The sequence below is a fragment of the Panthera pardus genome, unplaced genomic scaffold, assembly GCF_024362965.1.
Source record: "Panthera pardus isolate Hobbes unplaced genomic scaffold, ASM2436296v1 HiC_scaffold_8, whole genome shotgun sequence".
Taxonomy (NCBI): domain Eukaryota; kingdom Metazoa; phylum Chordata; class Mammalia; order Carnivora; family Felidae; genus Panthera; species Panthera pardus.
This window is the reverse complement of record NW_026527013.1, coordinates 16,135,665-16,154,369: the sequence shown is the minus strand read 5'-3', so window position 1 is coordinate 16,154,369 and position 18,705 is coordinate 16,135,665. Positions and strand designations below refer to the sequence as shown.

At 50.1% G+C, this 18,705-nt stretch overlaps 2 protein-coding genes and 1 long non-coding RNA gene across 6 annotated transcripts in view; 2 read left to right on the top strand and 1 right to left on the bottom strand.

The window, feature by feature from the left end:
* The window catches only part of LTF (lactotransferrin), a 30,837-nt gene extending 23,416 nt beyond the window's left edge, over positions 1 to 7,421 (top strand). The window contains exons 14-17 of the mRNA XM_053897526.1: positions 2,075 to 2,142; positions 4,413 to 4,597; positions 5,634 to 5,823; positions 7,230 to 7,421. Coding sequence (XP_053753501.1) covers positions 2,075 to 2,142; positions 4,413 to 4,597; positions 5,634 to 5,823; positions 7,230 to 7,264 — 478 coding nt within the window. The 3' untranslated portion in view covers positions 7,265 to 7,421. The remainder of the gene's footprint in view (positions 1 to 2,074; positions 2,143 to 4,412; positions 4,598 to 5,633; positions 5,824 to 7,229) is intronic.
* Positions 7,422 to 9,592: 2,171 nt separating this feature from the next.
* Positions 9,593 to 11,410, bottom strand: CCRL2 (C-C motif chemokine receptor like 2). 2 transcript variants are annotated; one of them, XM_019416568.2, is made up of 2 exons: positions 11,187 to 11,410; positions 9,593 to 10,747 (listed from the first exon to the last, which is right to left on the bottom strand). In XM_019416568.2, exon 2 carries the CDS (start codon positions 10,689 to 10,691, stop codon positions 9,639 to 9,641), a length of 1,053 nt encoding a protein of 350 aa, XP_019272113.2. In that variant the 5' UTR covers positions 10,692 to 10,747; positions 11,187 to 11,410; the 3' UTR covers positions 9,593 to 9,638. The 2 variants fall into 2 exon arrangements, with proteins under 2 accessions (XP_019272113.2, XP_019272114.2); XM_019416569.2 differs by lacking the exon at positions 11,187 to 11,410 and adding an exon at positions 11,060 to 11,167.
* Positions 11,411 to 11,523: 113 nt separating this feature from the next.
* On the top strand, positions 11,524 to 18,078 carry LOC109247714 (uncharacterized). 3 transcript variants are annotated; one of them, XR_008420395.1, is made up of 4 exons: positions 11,524 to 11,745; positions 13,596 to 13,756; positions 13,958 to 14,088; positions 16,380 to 18,078. It is a non-coding gene; the product is annotated as an uncharacterized LOC109247714 (long non-coding RNA). The 3 variants fall into 3 exon arrangements; XR_008420394.1 differs by lacking the exon at positions 16,380 to 18,078 and adding an exon at positions 15,835 to 16,086 and having other exon boundaries at positions 11,525 to 11,745; XR_008420396.1 differs by lacking the exons at positions 11,524 to 11,745; positions 16,380 to 18,078 and adding exons at positions 12,201 to 12,373; positions 15,835 to 16,088.
* The last annotated feature ends 627 nt before the right edge of the window (positions 18,079 to 18,705 follow it).

Sequence of the window (18,705 nt, the reverse complement as noted above, 5' to 3'; positions counted from 1 at the left end):
AAATTTACAGAGATTTAGCAGTAATGAAAAATACGTTTAGGAAAAATTCATCTGAGGTTTTATCCAATGTAACATGTTTCAAAAACGACTTTCTTACAAAGTTTGAGTTTTTAAAAACATGATTTCTTTTAATCTCCAGTATTCTGAAACTTCACACTAATATTTCTGTACGTGGGTCTCCTTTTCATCCTTTGGGATTGGGCCATTGGTGGGCCCATTTCATCTGGAAGCTCAAGGTGTTCCGTTCTGGGAAATTTTACTTCATTATTTTTTGACGATTCCTACGCTGTTTTCTCTGGTTTCTCTTTAAACTTTGATTCGTAAATTACAGACTCCTGGGTTAGCATCTCATTTTCTTCTTCTTTATTTTTTCATAATTGCTTTTCTTTATCTTCCAGTTTCTGGGATATTTGCTCAGCTTAACCTTCTAATTGTTCTATCGTTTTTAAGAATTTTTATGATGATGATTTTTTCTTTTTTTACTTTCTAAGAACTCTTTGTTCCGACTGCTCCTTTTTTAGACTTTGCATTCTTGTTTCATGAATGCTGCCCCTTCTCTCATCCCTTTAAAGACATTCATTGTCGTTTTTTAAAAAAAAGTGTTATTCTCTCTCCCATATTGTCTCTGTGTTTTCTGCGTATTGCTTTGGTCTCCATTTATTTTTTCTGGTATTTCTTCAACTATCCAGCAGTTTCTGGCCCTTTGTCCCTATTTAAGAAGGAAATAATGGCGCTGTCACAGTTCTGCATCAGTTACCACATCTTGGCAAGTAGGGGCCTCACCTGTGGTGCAGTTGGTTTGTGTCATTTCACTGTGGGGCATCAAATATCAGAATCGATAGGCGTTTTTCTTGGGTTGATCAGCTTCTCCAGAGAAAGAATCAGCCTGTATGCTTCTCGGGAGGCTGAGTGGGGGAAAGGGGCTATGATTTAATCTTCCAGAATAGAGATTTTCAATCCCCTTTCTTTTCTTTTCTTTTTTTTTTTTAAATGTTTTATTTATTTTTTGAGAGCGAGAGACAGAGTGTGAGCAGGGGAGGGGCAGAGAGAGAGGGAGACACAGAATTCGAAGCAGGCTCCAGGCTCCGAGCTGTCAGCACAGAGCCCAACGCGGGGCTCGAACCCACAGGCAGTGAGATCATAACCTGAGCTGAAGTTGGATGCTTAACCGAGGAGCCACCCAGGCGCCCCTTTCAATCCCCTTTCCGATTTTAGTGTTGGGCCTCTGGCCTCTGCGGTGCTTGGCTGTCTGTCTGTAGTGTTGTTCAGGTTCAAGTTCCTGTGAACAAACCTTCAATCTTCTGCTGGGTGGGGGGAGGGGGAGTGCTCTCCCGGGTGCATGGGATAGGAGGGTACCTGCCCAGTCCTCCTGTGTCAGCCACTCTCAGGTGTGCCTGGTCCTTCTAACTGATGAGTCTTTCTGGAGTTCTGCCGTGCACATCCGTTTTCTTCTGGGCTTCCTACACTTCCGGCTTATGGTACCGCTGTTCTCTGCTCTGCTGGGGAAATCACTGCTCATCGATTTGCTCTCCACCTTCCAAACATGGTCATATTATCTTCTCTCCCTCCTGCCCTCCTCTTGCTCATGGTTTATGGCTTACAAAAAAAAAAAAAAAACTCACTACTGTAAAAAAAAAAAATCTCACCAATGGTATTTTATTGGGATCTTAGAAGCAGGGAAGGTTCACATGTGTGTTCAAGCTACCATTTTATTTATTTATTTAAAAAAAAATTTTTTTAACGTTTATTTATTTTTGAGACGGAGAGAGACAGAGCATGAACGGGGGAGGGGCAGAGAGAGGGAGACACAGAAGTGGAAACAGGCTCCAGGCTCTGAGCCGTCATCAGCCCAGAGCCGGATGTGGGGCTCGAACTCACGGACCGCGAGATCGTGACCTGAGCCGAAGTCGGACGCTTAACCGACTGACTGTCCAGGCACCCCTCAAGCTACCATTTTAAATCCTAAGTTCCAGGAATATTTGTTTTCGTCTGTGCCACACATATGACAAATATTTATGAAAACCCTAATAGTTTTTCCTCTCGGGCAATGTGTTTCTTTTCTGGAACATTTTAGGTGCCTGGCTGAGAAGGCTGGAGACGTCGCCTTTGTGAAAGACTCCACTGTCCTGCAGAACACGAATGGTGGGTGAATACATCCCAGTATTCAGATGTGCAGTCGGGAAGCTATTATAGAACTTTTCCAGGCTTTGGATCAAGTTCATTCCAAAATCCTTTACCTCATATGCAACATGGTGCATCTGTGAGTGTCACGTTGACTTTGAAACCAAGTTCCCTCTGTCTCACTCTCTCTCGGACACACACACATGCACACAAACACGCACCAGCTGTGCTCAGTAACAAATGTCTCCCTGGCGTTGTCTAGTCACCCACGAAGCACACCATCTGCCTGTTCCTACATGGACAACTGAATGTGGATGCTACCAAAAAAAAAAAAAAAAAAAAAAGGAAGAAAGAAAAATTGATATGCGCAAATACAATGAATACAATTTCCTTTTTTTAAATGTTTATTTATTTTTGAGAGACGGAGACAGAGTGTGAGTAGGGGAGGGGCAGAGAGGGAGACACAGAATCCGAAGCAGGCTCCGGGCTCCGAGCTGTCAGCGCAGAGCCCGACGCGGGGCTCGAACTCTTGAGCTGCGAGATCTTGACCTGAGCCGATGTCGGACGCTTCACCGACTGAACCCCCAGGTGCCCCAAACTTCCCTTTTTAAAAAAGGAAGTAAGGGCCTTCATTGGGACCTCATGGGAGCCCTCAGTCTGGAAACTCCTTGGGAGTCACTGGAGACAAAGTCACAGGCAGATAGAGATAATGGAAGATGAATGGTGACAATTGCCAACTTCCGCACCCCTACATCCGGCTGCCTTCCGAACTGCAGCCCCACTCGGCCCCCACGGCCCCCAGCAGATAACTTGCCACTTCATCCCCTGAGGAAGAGCCACCTGGACTTCCTGCCTCTGTCCTTCAAACATCGGCACTCACAGCCGCTCTTCCCTCCTCCTGCCCCTCTCCATGTCTCTTGGGAGATGGACTGAGGACAGCCATATAAATTTGGAATGATCTCAGTATCAAATAGACAAAGCCAAGAGAATGGATGAAGTGTTTTTAAATTTTTTTTTTTTTAAATTAGACAGAGAGAGAGAGAGCATGCAAGCTGGGGAGAGGGGCAGAGAGAGAAAGAGAGAGAGAGGGCCTCATAAGCAGGCTACATACTCAGCACAGAGACTGACGCAGGGCTCGATCCCATGACCCTGGGATCATGACCCGAGCCAAAATCAGGAGTCCCATGCTCAACTGACTGAGTCACCCAGGCGCCCCTTTTTTTGAGGGGAGAGAGCGGAAAGAGAGACGCAGGGGTCTGAGCGATGAACCTGTATTTGCACACACTCAGACGTGCATACAATTACATTTTGAACTTGTGAACCGTCACTCTAAGTGATGTCCAAGGATCAGATTGATGTCAGCTTTTTTTTTTTTTTATACTGAAGGATAATTAACATCCAGTGTGATAACAGTTTCAGATACACAGTATAGGGATTCAACACTTCTGTATACTTCTCAGTGCTCTTCCCAATCAGGGGACTCTTGATCCCCTAGAGTGATGTCAGATTTAATTGTCTGTAAATTTCTTTGGGATTTCACAACGGCGTTTTATTGGAATTGACTGAATGTTTGAGAAACGTATAGAGGTTCCTCACCTTTTCTTAGTGACAGTAAGACCATCCGAACACGAAAGGAAGGAGAAAGCAATTTCTTCTTGGACATCAACCAGATGGTTCTTTTTCTGGAGCTCACTAGAAAATATGGCATAGATGGAAGGTTTTCTTTTTAAAAAATCAACAGCTCTATTGAGAGATAATTCATGCCATGAAATCTGTCTGTTCAAAGTGTGCGATTCAGTGGTCTCCAGCACATTCATGGAGCTGCGTGACCCACCCACACAGTCCGATTCTAGAATACTCACACAAGCCCGTAAAGTGACCCTGTGCCCTTCCCCTCTCCTCCGGAGCTGGCAACCTTCAGCTTGTTTTCTGTCTCTGTAGATTGGCCTGCTCTGGACATTTCACACAAATGGAACCATGTGGCCTTCTGAGACTGGCTTCTTTCACTTGGCATCGTGTTTTCAAGGCCCATCCACGTTGTAGAACGTGTCAATGATTCCCTCTCTTTGGTTGTTGACTCCTAATTCCCTTGAATGGAAGCAGCACTAACGTTTGATATGTTGGAAGTTCGTATCGTTGGTGCGGACAAAGCTTCCTTCCCTCTCTCTCGCGTCACTGACACCCGCCTGTGCGCGTTTCAAGAGGCCGGTGGACTCGTCCAGCCCACCCAGGGCGGACCTTTGACTAAGCTGGACAGCCGTGGCTGATGCCGCCTCTTTTTCTCTCCCCAGGAGGGAGCTCTGAGGCATGGGCTAAGGATTTGAAGCTGGAGGACTTTGAGCTGCTGTGCCTGGACGGCACCCGGAAGCCTGTGAAGGAGGCGGAGAGGTGCCACCTGGCCAGGGCTCCGAACCACGGCGTGGTGTCTCGGGAAGATAAGGCCCAACACCTGGAGCAGGTGCTGCTCCAACAGCAGGTGCGGATCCCCAGGGCCTCTGGCCCTTTCTTAACTGGCCGGGCTCTTGGGGGGCGGGGCGGTTGTAGGTAAAGCCGCCTACCCACGGCCCTTCTGTCTTGTCCCTCTGCCTGGCGCCGGTGGCTTCATGTGTTGGCTTCATGCTGAGGAGCTGCCCGGAGTCTCCGTGAGAACAGCAGAGGCATCCGCCTTTGTAATCTCGAAGGACAACAACAGACCCAGAACTCCCATAGATTGAAGGCTGTCTGTGGAAAGTGGTTTGAAGCAAACTGTGCAATTTCCTTAAAGTCTGGGATTCTCTTTTGTTTTTTAAAAATATTTTGTAATGTTTATTTATTTTGGAGAGAGAGAGACAGAGACAGAGCATGAGCGGGGGAGGAGCAGAGAGAGAGGGAGACACAGAATCTGAAACAGGCTCCGGGCTCTGAGCTGTCAGCACAGAGCCCGACGCGGGGCTCGAACTCACGGACCGTGAGATCGTGACCTGAGCCGAAGTCGGACGCTTAACCGACTGAGCCACTCAGGCGCCCCTGATAAGAGGTCTTTAATCATCGAGGTGTTTTGCTCTGATTCCTGGGCATAGAGGAGGATCTATGGCCACGGGAGGCTGAGTGGCCCACCCAAGGCAATGACCTGCTCAGTGGCAGAGAAGATTTCCGATGCAGACAGTTTCTCTAGGAGAGCTGGCCTGTGGGAATGCCGTAGGTGATCTCAGAAATCCTCAGCTGTCACCTGGCCACCCAGAGGTTCTAAGGGAAGAGACCACAGATTAACAAGGAGGGGACGATGGTGGGAGGTGGGTCAGAGGTAGTGGGGGGGCCCAGGCCCTGCCCGGTGGGTCGGCCACCCGGGGCACAGGCTGCGGGATGACACGGGGGTGGCAGGAGGCTCAGCTGAGGCAGTTGAAGGACTCCAGAACTCAGCTCCAGAACTCAGGGCTGAGCCTGGCTGGAAGGAATGTCCTTGGCCTCTCCTGATCCACACGTTCTCCTGTTTCCCTCGGCGACTCGCTTACTTGTCTGCCCTTTTGGTACAGACTCAGTTTGGGACAAACGGAGACAGATGCCCGAGTGAGTTTTGCCTGTTCCAGTCCGAAACCAAAAACCTCCTGTTCAATGACAACACCGAGTGCCTGGCCAAACTCCAAGGCAAAACGACATATGAAGAATATTTGGGATCGGCATATGTCACGGCCATTGGTAATCTGAGACAGTGCTCAACCTCCCGTAAGTAGGACGTCCCGGAGACACCACCGCGCGTGAAGGGCAAGGTTGGAGGGCCAAACAGCATTCCAGGAGGGAAGGTGGGAATAAAATTGTGAAGGCAATGCGATATCCCCCGACCTCGGGAAGTTACAGCCTCACTGATGGGGTGGAAACACTCAGGAAAAGTAAAGCAGTAGATAATATGCTAAGTTTTTATAATCCTGATTGTAAGTGCCTGTCAGGGAGGTTTTAGACACTGAGAATTCATTGTATTCAGTAGAATGAAGCGTGTGTATATCTATATGTAAGTATACACACCTGCACACATATATATATATGTGTATACGTGTATGTATTCAGAAAGGACAAACCCCGGTCTCTAGACAATTACCATAAATGCCAACTGTCGAGGCTGCAAATTCTCAGAAAGTATCTTAGCCAGGAAAACATATTGACAAATAACTTGGCCCTCCAAAAACATTTCTAAGACATCGCAGAGCGTTGTAAGGCTCCAGGCGGTGATTCTAAAATTTCAACGGGCACTGCCTCCCCTGTGCCGGGGGAGGCCGGGCGGGGAATCACCCAAAGTCTTATTTCTGGCACCTCGTGCAGACAGCTGGAGGCATCGGGTGGTGGTGGTCCGGGGGTGGGGCGGGGCCAAGAATCTCTGTATCAGCTGTTCCCAACCAGGCACAGTTCCCCTCCCCCGCACCGAGGGGACATCTGGCAACGCTTGGAGGTGTTTTTGATTCTTACAACTTAGGGGGGTGCTGCTGGTGTCTGGGGGGCAGAAGCCAAGGATACTACCAAGCACGGGACGGCCTTCTCGATGAAGAATTGCCCGGGCCCAAACGTCAATAGCGTCACTGTCCTTTACCACCCGGCGTCCCGGGATCGTGGTCGGGTGGTCCTAGCACTGACGACATTTTGAGAAAGAGGCTGTAGGGCTATTCTTGGGAGCAGCCAGCTCAGGATTGCACAGACTGCCTGCCCCTTGAGGGCGGGGCCTGTGTGTCCCTGCCGAGCCCCCAGCACTTAGCGCAGTGACTCACGCAAAGCAGGCCCCCGCGAGTATTTGTGAAGGGCTGGGCGAACACGAGTGGAGACAGATTTGCACAAAGACGAGGGCGTGGGTTGCCCACATTTCAGAAGTGAGAGGACCATCGTGTCACGTGAACTTGAGGGTGACAGTTGGTTCCGTTAGAGACAAATGGGGTGGGGGCGGCGTCCGTCGGGCCAGGGCGGGACATCACCCGGGTTAGCGAGGGCCCGAGCGGCTGGGCTGGCGTGAGGAGGAAGGCACAGGGAGACAAGTGAGCCGGCACCGCCGAAGGCAGGGGAGGGTCTGTTTCTTAGTGCCCTCCTTGATTGATCTATTGATTAAAAGAAATCAGTTACTGACTCTTCTGCTTTGGTGTGTCCCACAGCGCTTCTGGAAGCCTGCGCCTTCCTGAGGAGGTAAACCCACCCGCAGACTCCGTGGCCTCCCCTCCTGCGGCATCCCAGGCCTGCCCCGCTCTCAGCCCCGCCTGGGGCGCTGGGCTGTCCCCCTTCCCAGCCAGTCACCTGCTTTCGCGGCCCTCAGCGGTCATCCCAGCAATAAAGGAAATGAGAAAGGCTGTCGGTTTTCATTCCTTAGAAGGCGTCCTTTTATCTTCTCTAGAATTTTATACTGAAATCCTGTGTCTGATCGAATATGAGCACAGCTGGGCCTGTCCTTGCGTGTTTTCCAGGTTTAGCGCCTGGAGTTTTGGGTTCGGGGCCTGCTGGTCTGGAGCCAAAGGACAGGCCCGGCAGCTGGCTTTCTCAGGGGCATCTGGCTGGTCGTTCACATGATCGGTGCCATGTGTGTGCGTGTGCTCGTGTATGCGTGTGTGCATGTGTCTGTGTGTGCACTTGTACCTGTGTGTGGGTGTGCGTTTGCGTGTGCATGTGTTTCTAGGGCAGAGCGAGGGAATAGGGAGTAGGACTGGTGAGAAAAACTGGGTGTCACAAAGATTTTTGAGTACTTGGTATTTTAAATAAATTGCATCAGGTACAGTGAATGGACAACTACAAGGGTCATAGGGAAAGGTGAAAACCTTTAAGACATTTAAAAAAAATATTTATTTTTGAGAGAGGGAGAGCGCAAGCACAGGAGAGAGAGGGGGACAGAAGATCCAAAGCAGGCTGCAGGCTCTGAACTGACGGCAGTGAGCCCGATGCAGGGCTCGAACTCGCAAACCTCGAGATCGTGACCTGAGCCGAAAGCAAGAGTTGGGCACTCAACCAACTGAGCCATCCAGGTGCCCCTGTTTTGATTTTTAGATTCTACCTATGAGTGAGGTCCTATAACATTTGTGTTGAGTCTGACTTATTTCACTTAGCATAACACTTTCTAGGTCCTTCTCTATCTTTGACTTAACTTTGATAGCACATGGCAAGTATATAAAGTGTCTTGACGTTTCTTGTGATTCAAACATTAGCTGTCAAGTGACTTTACTACAGTGTATGCTTCATATGGAAGTGCTATTTTGCCTCGTATCGTCAGGTTGTGTTTATTAAGAACCATAATGAATTCGGCAAGAGAAATTTAGTTTTCAAAGCCATTCCGTGTTCTATAAAGTAGATACGGACCATCCTTCTTGTTCAGAAAAATTTCCGTCGTGGCCCTGAACGCAATCTGCCACTGCTAAGCCACAAAACTGCTGCGTGGTAGGGTGAGTCACGATATGAAATTTTTATTTCTGAAAAAAAAAAAAATCCACAGAATTAAGGATAGGTAAGCCCATGGCAGCCAATGAACCTCACTGTTGAGACTGCTGGTTTAATTCACATCGTAAATTCCAATTCTTTCCCACAAAGATCCGGTAGCGAATGACCATTGACTTTACCATTTTTACAGATTTTGTAAATTTGGCCAACTGAGCCTTTTCCTGCTCAACACAGACTTGAACTCCCATCGCTTATAACACGTATTGGCAGATCGCACTTCAGATTGTACTGAATTAGTGTTCTCTCAACTTCCTTGAAAATATTCTTGCCTGTAGTTACTTTGTGCAGGCTATTCACGTAGCAAGAAAACCTAGTGAATTCCACAGATCAGGTCGCTTTTACCTCTTTACCCATAGTTCAGCTGGCCAGTTCTTTTAATTACCTGCAAGAAAATGTGCCTGAACAATTGCTTTTATATGAACAGGTTGCTTCTAATTTGGAATGTGGTCTGGTTTAAAGAGTACATATTTATTTCATGTGTTTTCTTGCCTGGTGTTTGGAAGTTTGGGGTGCTGGACAAAGCATAGATTCTGCAATGAGTGGCAGTCATATTTGGGTCCCAGCCTTGCCACTTTCTAGCTGTGTGAGCCTAGACCAATTTCTGAGCCTTAGTTTCCTCCTTGGCGAAATGAGATAAATGCCGTCTACACCCACGGACAAGCACTGAGCCGCGGAGGAGCTCACGTTTGCCAAGGGCCTGCCTCGCACGACACCTAAGACAAATTCAGTGCTCCCCACTTGTCTTCTCATAACTTATTTTTAAAAATATTTTTAAGTTTATTTTTTATTTATTTTGAGAGAGAGCGAGGGAGAGAGCACACGGGAGGGGCAGAGAGAGAAGGAGAGAGAGAGGATCCCAGGCAGGTCTGGCACTGGCAGGGCAGAGCCCGATGAGGGGCTTGAACCCACGAACCATGAGCTCATGCCCTGAGCTCAAGAATCTGACACTTAACCGACTGAGCCACCCAGGCGCCCCTCTTCTCGTATCCTATTTTGTACACAGATGTGTAAAAATAAATACACACACGATGCAGCAATACAAAACCCGATGTTTATTTATCCCGCCGTTGACGGAAGCCTGTTTACACTCTGGTGGAATCGTCATGTTCTTCCACTGACGCGTCTTGTGCGGAGCCCTCCGCGCCCCGAAGCAGACTGTCACCCCGCAGACGGCACAGGCGGCAGAGGTGTCTTCGGAACGTGGTGTCGAGGACCGCGTGGAGCACGGGGTTGACGCAGCAGTGGGTGGCGGCGACGATCCTCACGATCTGAACGCTTCTGTCCAGATGGTAGTTGCTCTGACAGTCATGCAGGGAGAAATGTTCTCTGAACGCGGACAGGAAAAGTGCGATATTGTAGGGGCCCCACATCAGAAGGAAAACAACCACTACGGCAAACACGAGCTTGTGAGGGTCATACCTCCTCCCCCTAAAGCTCAGCGTTTTTCGCAAACGTGTGTAGCAAAACGTGAGAGCGCACAGTGGGAAAAGAAGGCCCAGGATGTTCATCTTCAGGGTCAGAAAATGCTTCCAGAAAGTCTCATCAGCTGGCAGGAAGGGAGGGCTGCTAACAAAGCACTCGTATTTCTGGCTCTCCATCTGAGGTTTGTAAAACACGGATTCAGGCAAAATGACCAGCGTGGCCAGGCCCCACGCCAGAACAGTCGAGGCGATGTTCCAGTGCATCGTCCTGGTCCAGGGAAACCTTCTCGTGTTGCAAGACACCAGGTACCTTTGCACGGTCAGAAGGACATTGAAAAGAGCCTCACTGTACAGGCCTATAGAGGAAAATACGACGAGAGTTTTACACACGGGGCTGCCCAGAACCCCCCCATGGGACGCGGTGTAGGCCCAGAGAGGCAAGGAGAGCGAGAAACACAAATTCGAAACTGCCAGGTTTAGGAAATAGACATTTTCCGTGCGCCTGAGTCCTTTGTGCTTCGCCAGGATGAGCACAGTCAAGATATTGCCCAGCAGTCCAGCCAGGAGCACAGGGATGAAGAGCTTGGGGACCAGCCCGCTCAAGAGAACCTTGGCGTCGTACGGGTGGCACGTTTCTATTTCGTCGTCATTCAGGTCCCCCTCTATGAGGACGTCATAGTTATCCTCCGGGGCCAACGTGTAATTAGCCATCATCAGCCTGCCCTGTGGAGAAGTGAAGGATTATCTTCCCTTCATACAGCTGGGTGGTCCTGCAGGGGGAAAAAAAAATTGGATTAGCATCCACACAGCCATACTTACCCTCTCCTGGTGCTTCCTTGTACCCAGAGTAGGTCTGCATCTCAGGAGACTGAAACCAAACAGAGTGTGCTGACACCCCGGGGGAGTAAAAGGAAGCCTTCCACGTCTTGAGAGAACTTCAGCTCTCCTGGTGGAAACAAGACTTGCCTGTCCGAAGACACCATCTGAGAAAACAGAGCTCTAAAGAGAGCCGAGAACTGTGGTCTAGTTTCCTCGAAGTCGGTCCCGGTCCTAATTTCTACGTGTGCAAAAAGCCTGCTCACCCTGTGAAGGAGCTTCCTGTGACGGGCTGGCTGATGACTGAGTCTTTCTCTCCAAGGAGAGAAACAAAAGGTTTGCAAAAGTGAAACCGTCCCCAAGCACCAACAGGAACGTCACTGGATGACTTACCACTTGACCGAGTTCCAGGGGGGCAGGGCACAGCCTCTTGACCCACCATCCGAGCTGCTGTGGGAATGGCCTGGGGGCAGCTGGGAGACCGGCTTTCTTCTGAGCAGAAGGTCCTGACCTTGAGGGGCAAGAGAAGCCACTTTTAGCCCTTGGTAGGTCTGTGTCTACACCACAAGTGCCCGGTCGCGGGAGTAACCCAAATAAAGCAGCTCGAAAGCTCCTCCAGACCCCTAGAGTGTTTCTCAAGCCTTTGAGCCAAACCAGGAAGTTGTTTTCTCCTCCCGGTTCCCCCCCCCGACCCCGCCTTTGATTTCCCTGTGGCCTTTAGACAGGCGTCCGGCTGGCTGCCCTAGATAAGGGAACTGAGTTGTCACTGCTCCCCAGTGATACTAGGTGGGGTGGCAGGAGGGCTCTTCTGAGCAGGTAACAGCCAGCAGCGGAGGAGAAAGGGTCCTGTGGTAGCTCTATGTCCGGACCCCAGGGCCCGGCGCTCCCCTGCGGCGGCTCATCCACAGCAGCAGAAACCACTGGGCCTCTAGAACGCTCGGGGAGAACCACAGTGAGTGGCATGTGCTTGGATTCTCCTTGTCATTGTTGAGAGACACTGAGCTGTGGCTGAAGGGGGGGGGGGTCCCGAGGGAGAACTTGGGGAACAAAGGAAGCCACGGAGGGGTGTCACTTGGGACAGGGAAGGGCGTTTCTGCCGAGATGCTCAGTACCGGTGGGTGTGGGGCCGCTGTGGGGATTTGAGGAAAACTGACAGTGGGGAAAACCCGGAGTTAGGCAAGCCATGAGGTGCTGACCCTGCTCTGAGAAGATGCCAGGAAGTTCCACAGAAGCAATGCCAAGTCTGGGCTACAGAGGCGGCGAGGGATCGTGCTACCCCCTGACTGAGGCAGGGGTGGGGTGAGAGGTCTGAGGCCAGAGAGGAAGGAGGCCGGGAAGATTCCAGATTTGGGAGAGTGGGAGGAATTAGCGGGCGGGGGGCTGCACGGGGGTGGCTTGGAAGAAAGGTGGATGGAGAGGAGGAACGTGAACCAGTTGGGAAGTCTGTATGAACTTCCTCCGGATCAAGTCCCTGTACCTGTGAGTGACCTAATCTGGGGACCAGACCTACACCGTGGTTTAGCATTCACAGAGTTGGTTAAATGACATCCCTGTCAACGAATGCCAGAAACGTGTCCGAGGTGAGCATTCACTACAGAGCGTGGACCTGTGGAGGTGGAAATAGAAATGAGCACACTATTAAAAGAAAAGGAAAACAAAGATAAAAGAGCTCAGACGAACATGTGGTCGAGCATTAAATTTGCCTCGAAGATGATGTTCCTCTGCATGGAGGGGTTTGGTGCCACTGGGAACCCCTCTGTGAGCACTTCCCAAGCAAGGCTTGCCCCACTCACTCCCCCCCATCCCCCAGGCTTCTGTGAGTGAGTGGGAGTTGCCCATCCCCGGAAGCCTTGCCCCCTGGGCACAGCTCTGGGACCAGCAGACATGCCTGGGCTATTTGGAGCCACACCAGCCCTACGACCCCAGGACCTTGGTGCCTTACTGTCTGATGCTCACTGATCCATCCGGGGTGAGGCAGCAAGTAGTCAAGTCAACTCTGAAACCTAAAAAAGCCCCGTGGATACACACACACACACACACACACACACACACTACATGATTAATGATTATTTCCTCTATTTAAAGGAAAATAGCAGCCAGCAGGACCACACGTATGTCACAGAATTACTTGAAATTTGAATTTCCCCAGGAAAAACACTAGAAATTCAGGCTCACCCTAACTTCCTGATATTAGTACAGGCTTCGCTTTCAGTATTATTTTCTTTTGGCTTGACTCCCAACATTCTGCTTATTCACACTCAGGCCAGGGAGCTCTTCCCTTTTTTTTTTTTTTTTTTAAATTGAGATATAATAGACATATACCATTGTGTAAGTTGAGGGTGTACAGCGTATTGATTTGATGTGTTTATATTGCAAAAGGATTGCCGTTGCAAGGTTAGCCAACACCTCTGTTCCCATCACGCGACCATCATTTCTTCTACTAGGAGTGGGAACAATTCAGATCTACTCTGCCAGCAAGTTCGAGGTTTATTGTACAATTTTGTTGCCTCTAATCACTGTACTGTGTGTTAGATCTCCAAGGCCATGGGATTCCAGAAACTTCTAAATTGGTAGGAAGGAATGGTTTGGAGGTCTGAAGTGGAGGCAAGAGGAGAGTTTCGTTACCATTCCACTGGCTAGAACCATAATAGGGTCTCTTCGCTATTTGTGAAACCTCACCACATTCTGTGGCTTTGGCATGTTGCTCACAAACCTTACTTGAGTTCTTTATCGCTGTCATTTAACCCCGATTTCAGTCTAAGAGAGTAACAAACTAGAACTCTTGTTTTCCTATACACGCAGATCACTCATCTATTCAATTCGTCTTTTCCGCAAATATGTATATGGAGTGCCTGGCGTGTGCCCAGCGCCATCCTGGGTGAACAAGGTGAACATCAATGAACGAGGTAGGCAAACATCCTGAATTTCACGGAGCTTACGTGCTACAGACAAAAGCAGAATACGTAAGTAAATTGTAGGGTAGTGGCAGAGACGTGCTATAGGGAAAAAGCAGGAAAGAGGGTAGCAAGGGCCAGGGGGGTGCAAGAGTTCACATTTTACACAGGATGGTTCAGAGAAAGCTTGGCAACAGGTGTGCACAGGAGCGGCACATAATGGGGCCCGATAACTAATGCTCGCGATCTCATTTTTCCCTCGTTACTAAGGGACGTTGGAAAGCACATGATTCAGTCGGTTGCAGTCATACCACCTCGAATCTCAGCTCTGAATCTCAGCCTTGGGAGGGAAGGCACCTTCCAAGGGTGTTCCTTCTGGGAACTAAACTGAACTAAAAAATGTAAGCAAGTGTCTTTACTATGGGACTTCTCAGAACTCTTAATACGCTGCTAAGTATAGTGATCCTCCCTGAGGAAGAGAGGGTCTGCGGTGTTTCCCAAAGTGGTTTGATCGCGGAACCCCCTTTGATGTTCGCAAACAGGTCCTTACGGGCCAACGGTTCTGTAGAACACAATTTGAGAAGTGTTGCCTTTGACATACACACACTACTGTGTCGTGGGGCGGCCATGGGGACGGGCCTCCGCCACTCTGAAGGGGGTGTAACTGAGGGTCCCTGCTGCCTCACCCTGGAACACATCCTCTCGCGCCCTCCAAAGGCCATGCTTACCGGGGGCTGCTCTGGCCAGTGACCCTTTTAGGGACACCGGAGCAGGCCCAGTCCTGGGAGGTCGGCTCCTCTGACGGTGACTTTGGCTGGTGCTTCCCCTCACCCCCAAGCCTTGACCCTCCTTCTCTCCTTTACTTGAGGCTCAGATCTGCTTTGTGACCTGGGGCTTTCCCAGCTTCTTCCGGCTCCCTACGATCTCTCAGAGACATTTCCTCTAATGCATTTCTTCTATGCCACATCATCCCACCTCGAAGGAGCCAAGCTAACACAACCTCAGAAGGGCGGCATCCGTCTCTAGGGGCTTGAGCCCTTGGCTTGCTGGAGAAGAATAATGCTTTGCAACACTTCTTCCCTCTCTGACCATCTTGCCTGTGGCCTGCCAGGCTCGAGCTCTCTGGAACACATGAGACCAGGGATTGCCATCATGGCCCATCCTGCTCAACTCCTCAGGTCATGTGCCTTCTCTGGTTCTCATCACCATCTCCCTCGTGCCCTCTTTGCCTTCAGCTCACTTCTCCGTGCTCCCTTTCCCCCCCACGCTCTTCCTCTGTGCCCTCTGGAACCTGAATTCCGTGATAGACACTCCTGCTGACCTCCTTAACGTATCCCAGAATATTCCTAACGTTTCTCATCCCTTGGGGGTACCCCTTCCCTCTCACACCTATCTTGGGGGTCAGGAGGTGACATCCCTGGCCCCGGTGCAACTTGCCGACCCTTGTTCCCAGGTATGCTTCTGGTCCCCAGTCCTGTAACTGTATCACCCTCTGCTCCCCTGCATCCCTGCCACCGTCTGCCTGCCTGCTCCCTCCCCCACCCCACTTTTTAAAAATTAAAGCCATGGATAATGAACTTCGGTCCATTCCAATTTCCTCCATGTCCCTGGCGACTTAACCACCTGTGTTGACCCTCGTCCTGTACCAGCTCGTAACTTCCATTAACTCACGAATTCGACTTCCCTCAGGTCCGTAGACGCTGATTCACCACCGAAGCCTTGCAGCACATTTGCTCACTTTCCTGATTACAGCTTCCACTGCTTTGACCCCCTCCCCCTGTTCACTTTCTGCTCCTGCCCGTGCTCCTTCCTCGAGCCCCCCAGCCTCTGCCCGCGAGCCCCTCGGGTGGTCACATCCCTCCTGTCTCGCTGGGATCCAAGTCTATCACTTAGCCACTCTCTCTGGTCAATACCCGGCCCTCCCTTGAAGCCCCGGCCTTAGATCGACCCTCCCCACCTGCTTCTCCTTTTCACTCCTTCTCTGAGTAGGTGAGTCTGAGGGTAGCTGGTTGAAACCACCTAAGCCACAAAGAGAAGACCTATCACTAATTTGTGGTCTCCCATCTCAGCTAGCTTCCAGAAACTTCTCTAGTCTCCCTAGTCACTCTTCTGAGTGTCCCAAATTGTCCCCTCCTATTTTCCATCAGCTGTTCCAAGCACCCGAAACCTCTTCCTGTGCCTTCGAACGCCCACCGCCACCGCCCACACTTACGCTCAGGAGGCGACCCCATCTCTGTTTTTGTCCACCCCCTGGGCTCCGGCTTCAAATGCATGGTGGCATCTCCATTCTTCCCTCCTCCATAGAAAGAGTTGTTCCTCTGATGGTAAAGGTTCATTTCTCCTCCTGCACTCTGATCGCCAGCAGCCGGAATCTATTAGATTCTTCGCGATATTGAAATGCTCTGGTGTCTCCCTTAAAGGTTTTTTTTTTAATGTTTATTTATTTTTGAGACACAGAGAGAGACAGAGTGTGAGCGGGGAAGGGGCAGGGAGAGAGAGAAAGACACAGAATCCGAAGAGGCTCTGGGCTCTGAGCTGTCAGCACAGAGCCCGACGCGGGGCTCGAACTCACGGACCGTGAGATCACGACCTGAGCCGAAGTCAGACACTTAACCGACTGAGCCACCCAGGCGCCCCTGGTGTCTCCCTTAAATAAAGACTGTAAACCCATCTTTCCCAATGTTTACAACAGCACTGTCAACAATAGCCAAATTATGGAAAGAGCCTAAATGTCCATCGGCTGATGAGTGGATAAAGAAGATGTGGTTTATATCTACAATGGAATACTACTTGGCAATGAGAAAGAATGAAATCATGCCGTTTGCAGCAATGTGGATGTTACTGGAGGGCATTATGCTGAGTGAACTAAGTCGGTCAGAGAAAGACAGGTGTCATGTTTTCACTCATATGTGGATCTTGAGAAACTTAGCAGAAGACCATGGGGGGAGGGAAGGGAAAAAAATAGTTACAATCAGAGAAGGAGGGAGGCAAACCATAAGAGACTCTTGAATACAGAGAACAAACTGAGGGTTGACGGGGAGGGAGGGGTAACTGGGTGATGGGCATCGAGGCGGGCACCTGTTGGGATGAGCACTGGGTATTGTATGGAAGCGATGAATCATGGGAATCTACCCCCAAAACCAAGAGCACACTGTATATACCGTAGGTTAGCCAACTTGATAATAAATTATATTAAAAAACAAAAATTTAAAATAAAAAAAAAAACAGAAAAAAAATAAACCCATCCTTAACCCCACACCCCGCTCTAACGACATACCCTCCCTCTTCTTGGGGAGCCTTCATTCGTCGTCCAATCCTACTCTTCCTACATTATCATGGTTCACTCCCCACTCAGTCCCCTCCAGCCTGGCGTCTGTCTCCACCATTCCCCTGAGATCGGCCTCCCCAGGGTCACCAACAGCCTCCCGTGGAGAAATGTCATCCACTGCTCTGTGAAGCTGGGGCAGCTGACGCATCGCGTGCCGGTGAGTGGGAGGTGTCCACTCTCCCCCTACTCGCGATACGGTGGACAACACGTAGGCACCGTTACCTCCTGGGCTGCCCCAGCTGAAGCCACGTTTGGAGTTTCTGAAACCCTCACGCAATCTAAAAAGACATCCGCACAGGCCTTTCCAGTAAAGGTGGCAGAGGGAAGCAGGGTCACGGCCTCTCCTCCCATCGGTACCTTATAAAATGACCACACGACAGCTTCACCAGCAAAAATTCTCAAAATCTGCCAGTAGCAACCAAACACGAAATAGGGTACAACCTTGTTTCAAAACTTTGAGCGGTGGGCATTACAGTTATGCCTAAACCTAATCCTAATACAGGCACAGCATTGAAGAAAGAGGGAAAATCAGTGAATCCTGAGAGTTATTCTAATCCTAACACTCTCCCGTTGGGAGACAAGTGGGTAGAAGGGGAATGTGTATCCCTAGGAAAAGACAGGAAAAACACCTACTGAGTAAAAGCCCTCCTGTTCCAGAAGGGTTTCTTGGGCTTCTCACATTCTGGGGCAGTGTGTTGAGCGAGGGCCAGAGGACACATTGCACAAGAGTCACATACACCCTTGTACACACTGAGTGGCTCCTGGTAATGATATTCCGGTTTGTTTTTGTTTTTAGGATCTGGATTCCTTATAAAAATGTTTTTTTGCGGGGGGGGGGGGGCGGCTCCTGGGAAGCTCGGTCGGTTGAGCGTTTGACTCTTGGTTTTGGCTCGGGTCACGATCTCATGGTTTCTGGGGTTTGAGCCCCACGTCGAGCTCTGCGTTGGCAGCGTGGAGCCTGCTTGGGATTCTCTCTCTCCCTCCGTCTCGGCCCCCTCCCCGCTCACGCTGTCTCTGTCTCTCTCAAATAAATAAATACACTTAGGGGAAAAAAAGGTTTAAAAATACTTAAAAACATTTTTTAATGTTTATTTTCGAGAGACAGAGAGAGACAGAGCATGAGTAGGGGAGGGGCAGAGAGAGAGAGAGAGAGAGAGAGAGAAGGAGACACAGAATCTGAGGCAGGCTCCAGGCTCCGAGCTGTCAGCACAGAGCCCGATGCGGGGCTCGAACTCACAAACCGTGAGATCGCGACCTGTGCTGAAGTCAGACGCTCAACCGACTGAGCCACCCAGGCGCCCCTGAAAATACTTTTTTAAAAGTTTGTTTATTTGTTTATAAAAGACAGAAAGCACAAGTAGGGGAGGGGGAGAGAGAGAGCGAGAGAGAGAGAATCCCAAGGCTCTGCACTATCAGCTGGAAGCCCGATGTGGGGCTCGAACTCATGATCCGTGGGATCATGACCTGAGCCAAAGCTGGACGTTCAACCAACGGAGCCACCCAGGCGCCCCTATAAAAATACCTTTAATCTACGAGTGACTTATTGAAGACTTTCAGGGTTCTAATCCGAGGGGCCGTTAGGCCTGCCCACTCATGGTGACTCATCTTCTCGTGTGTTTTGTAGTGCCCGTGTGAGTTCCTATTTATTGGGGGTTTCCTGGCCCCGCAGCAACGGTCTGTGGCCCTGCAG

Bases quoted from the DNA above. Each gene is read 5' to 3' on its own strand.
- CCRL2 (XM_019416568.2), bottom strand. From the start codon at position 10,691: ATGATGGCTAATTACACGTTGGCCCCGGAGGATAACTATGACGTCCTC.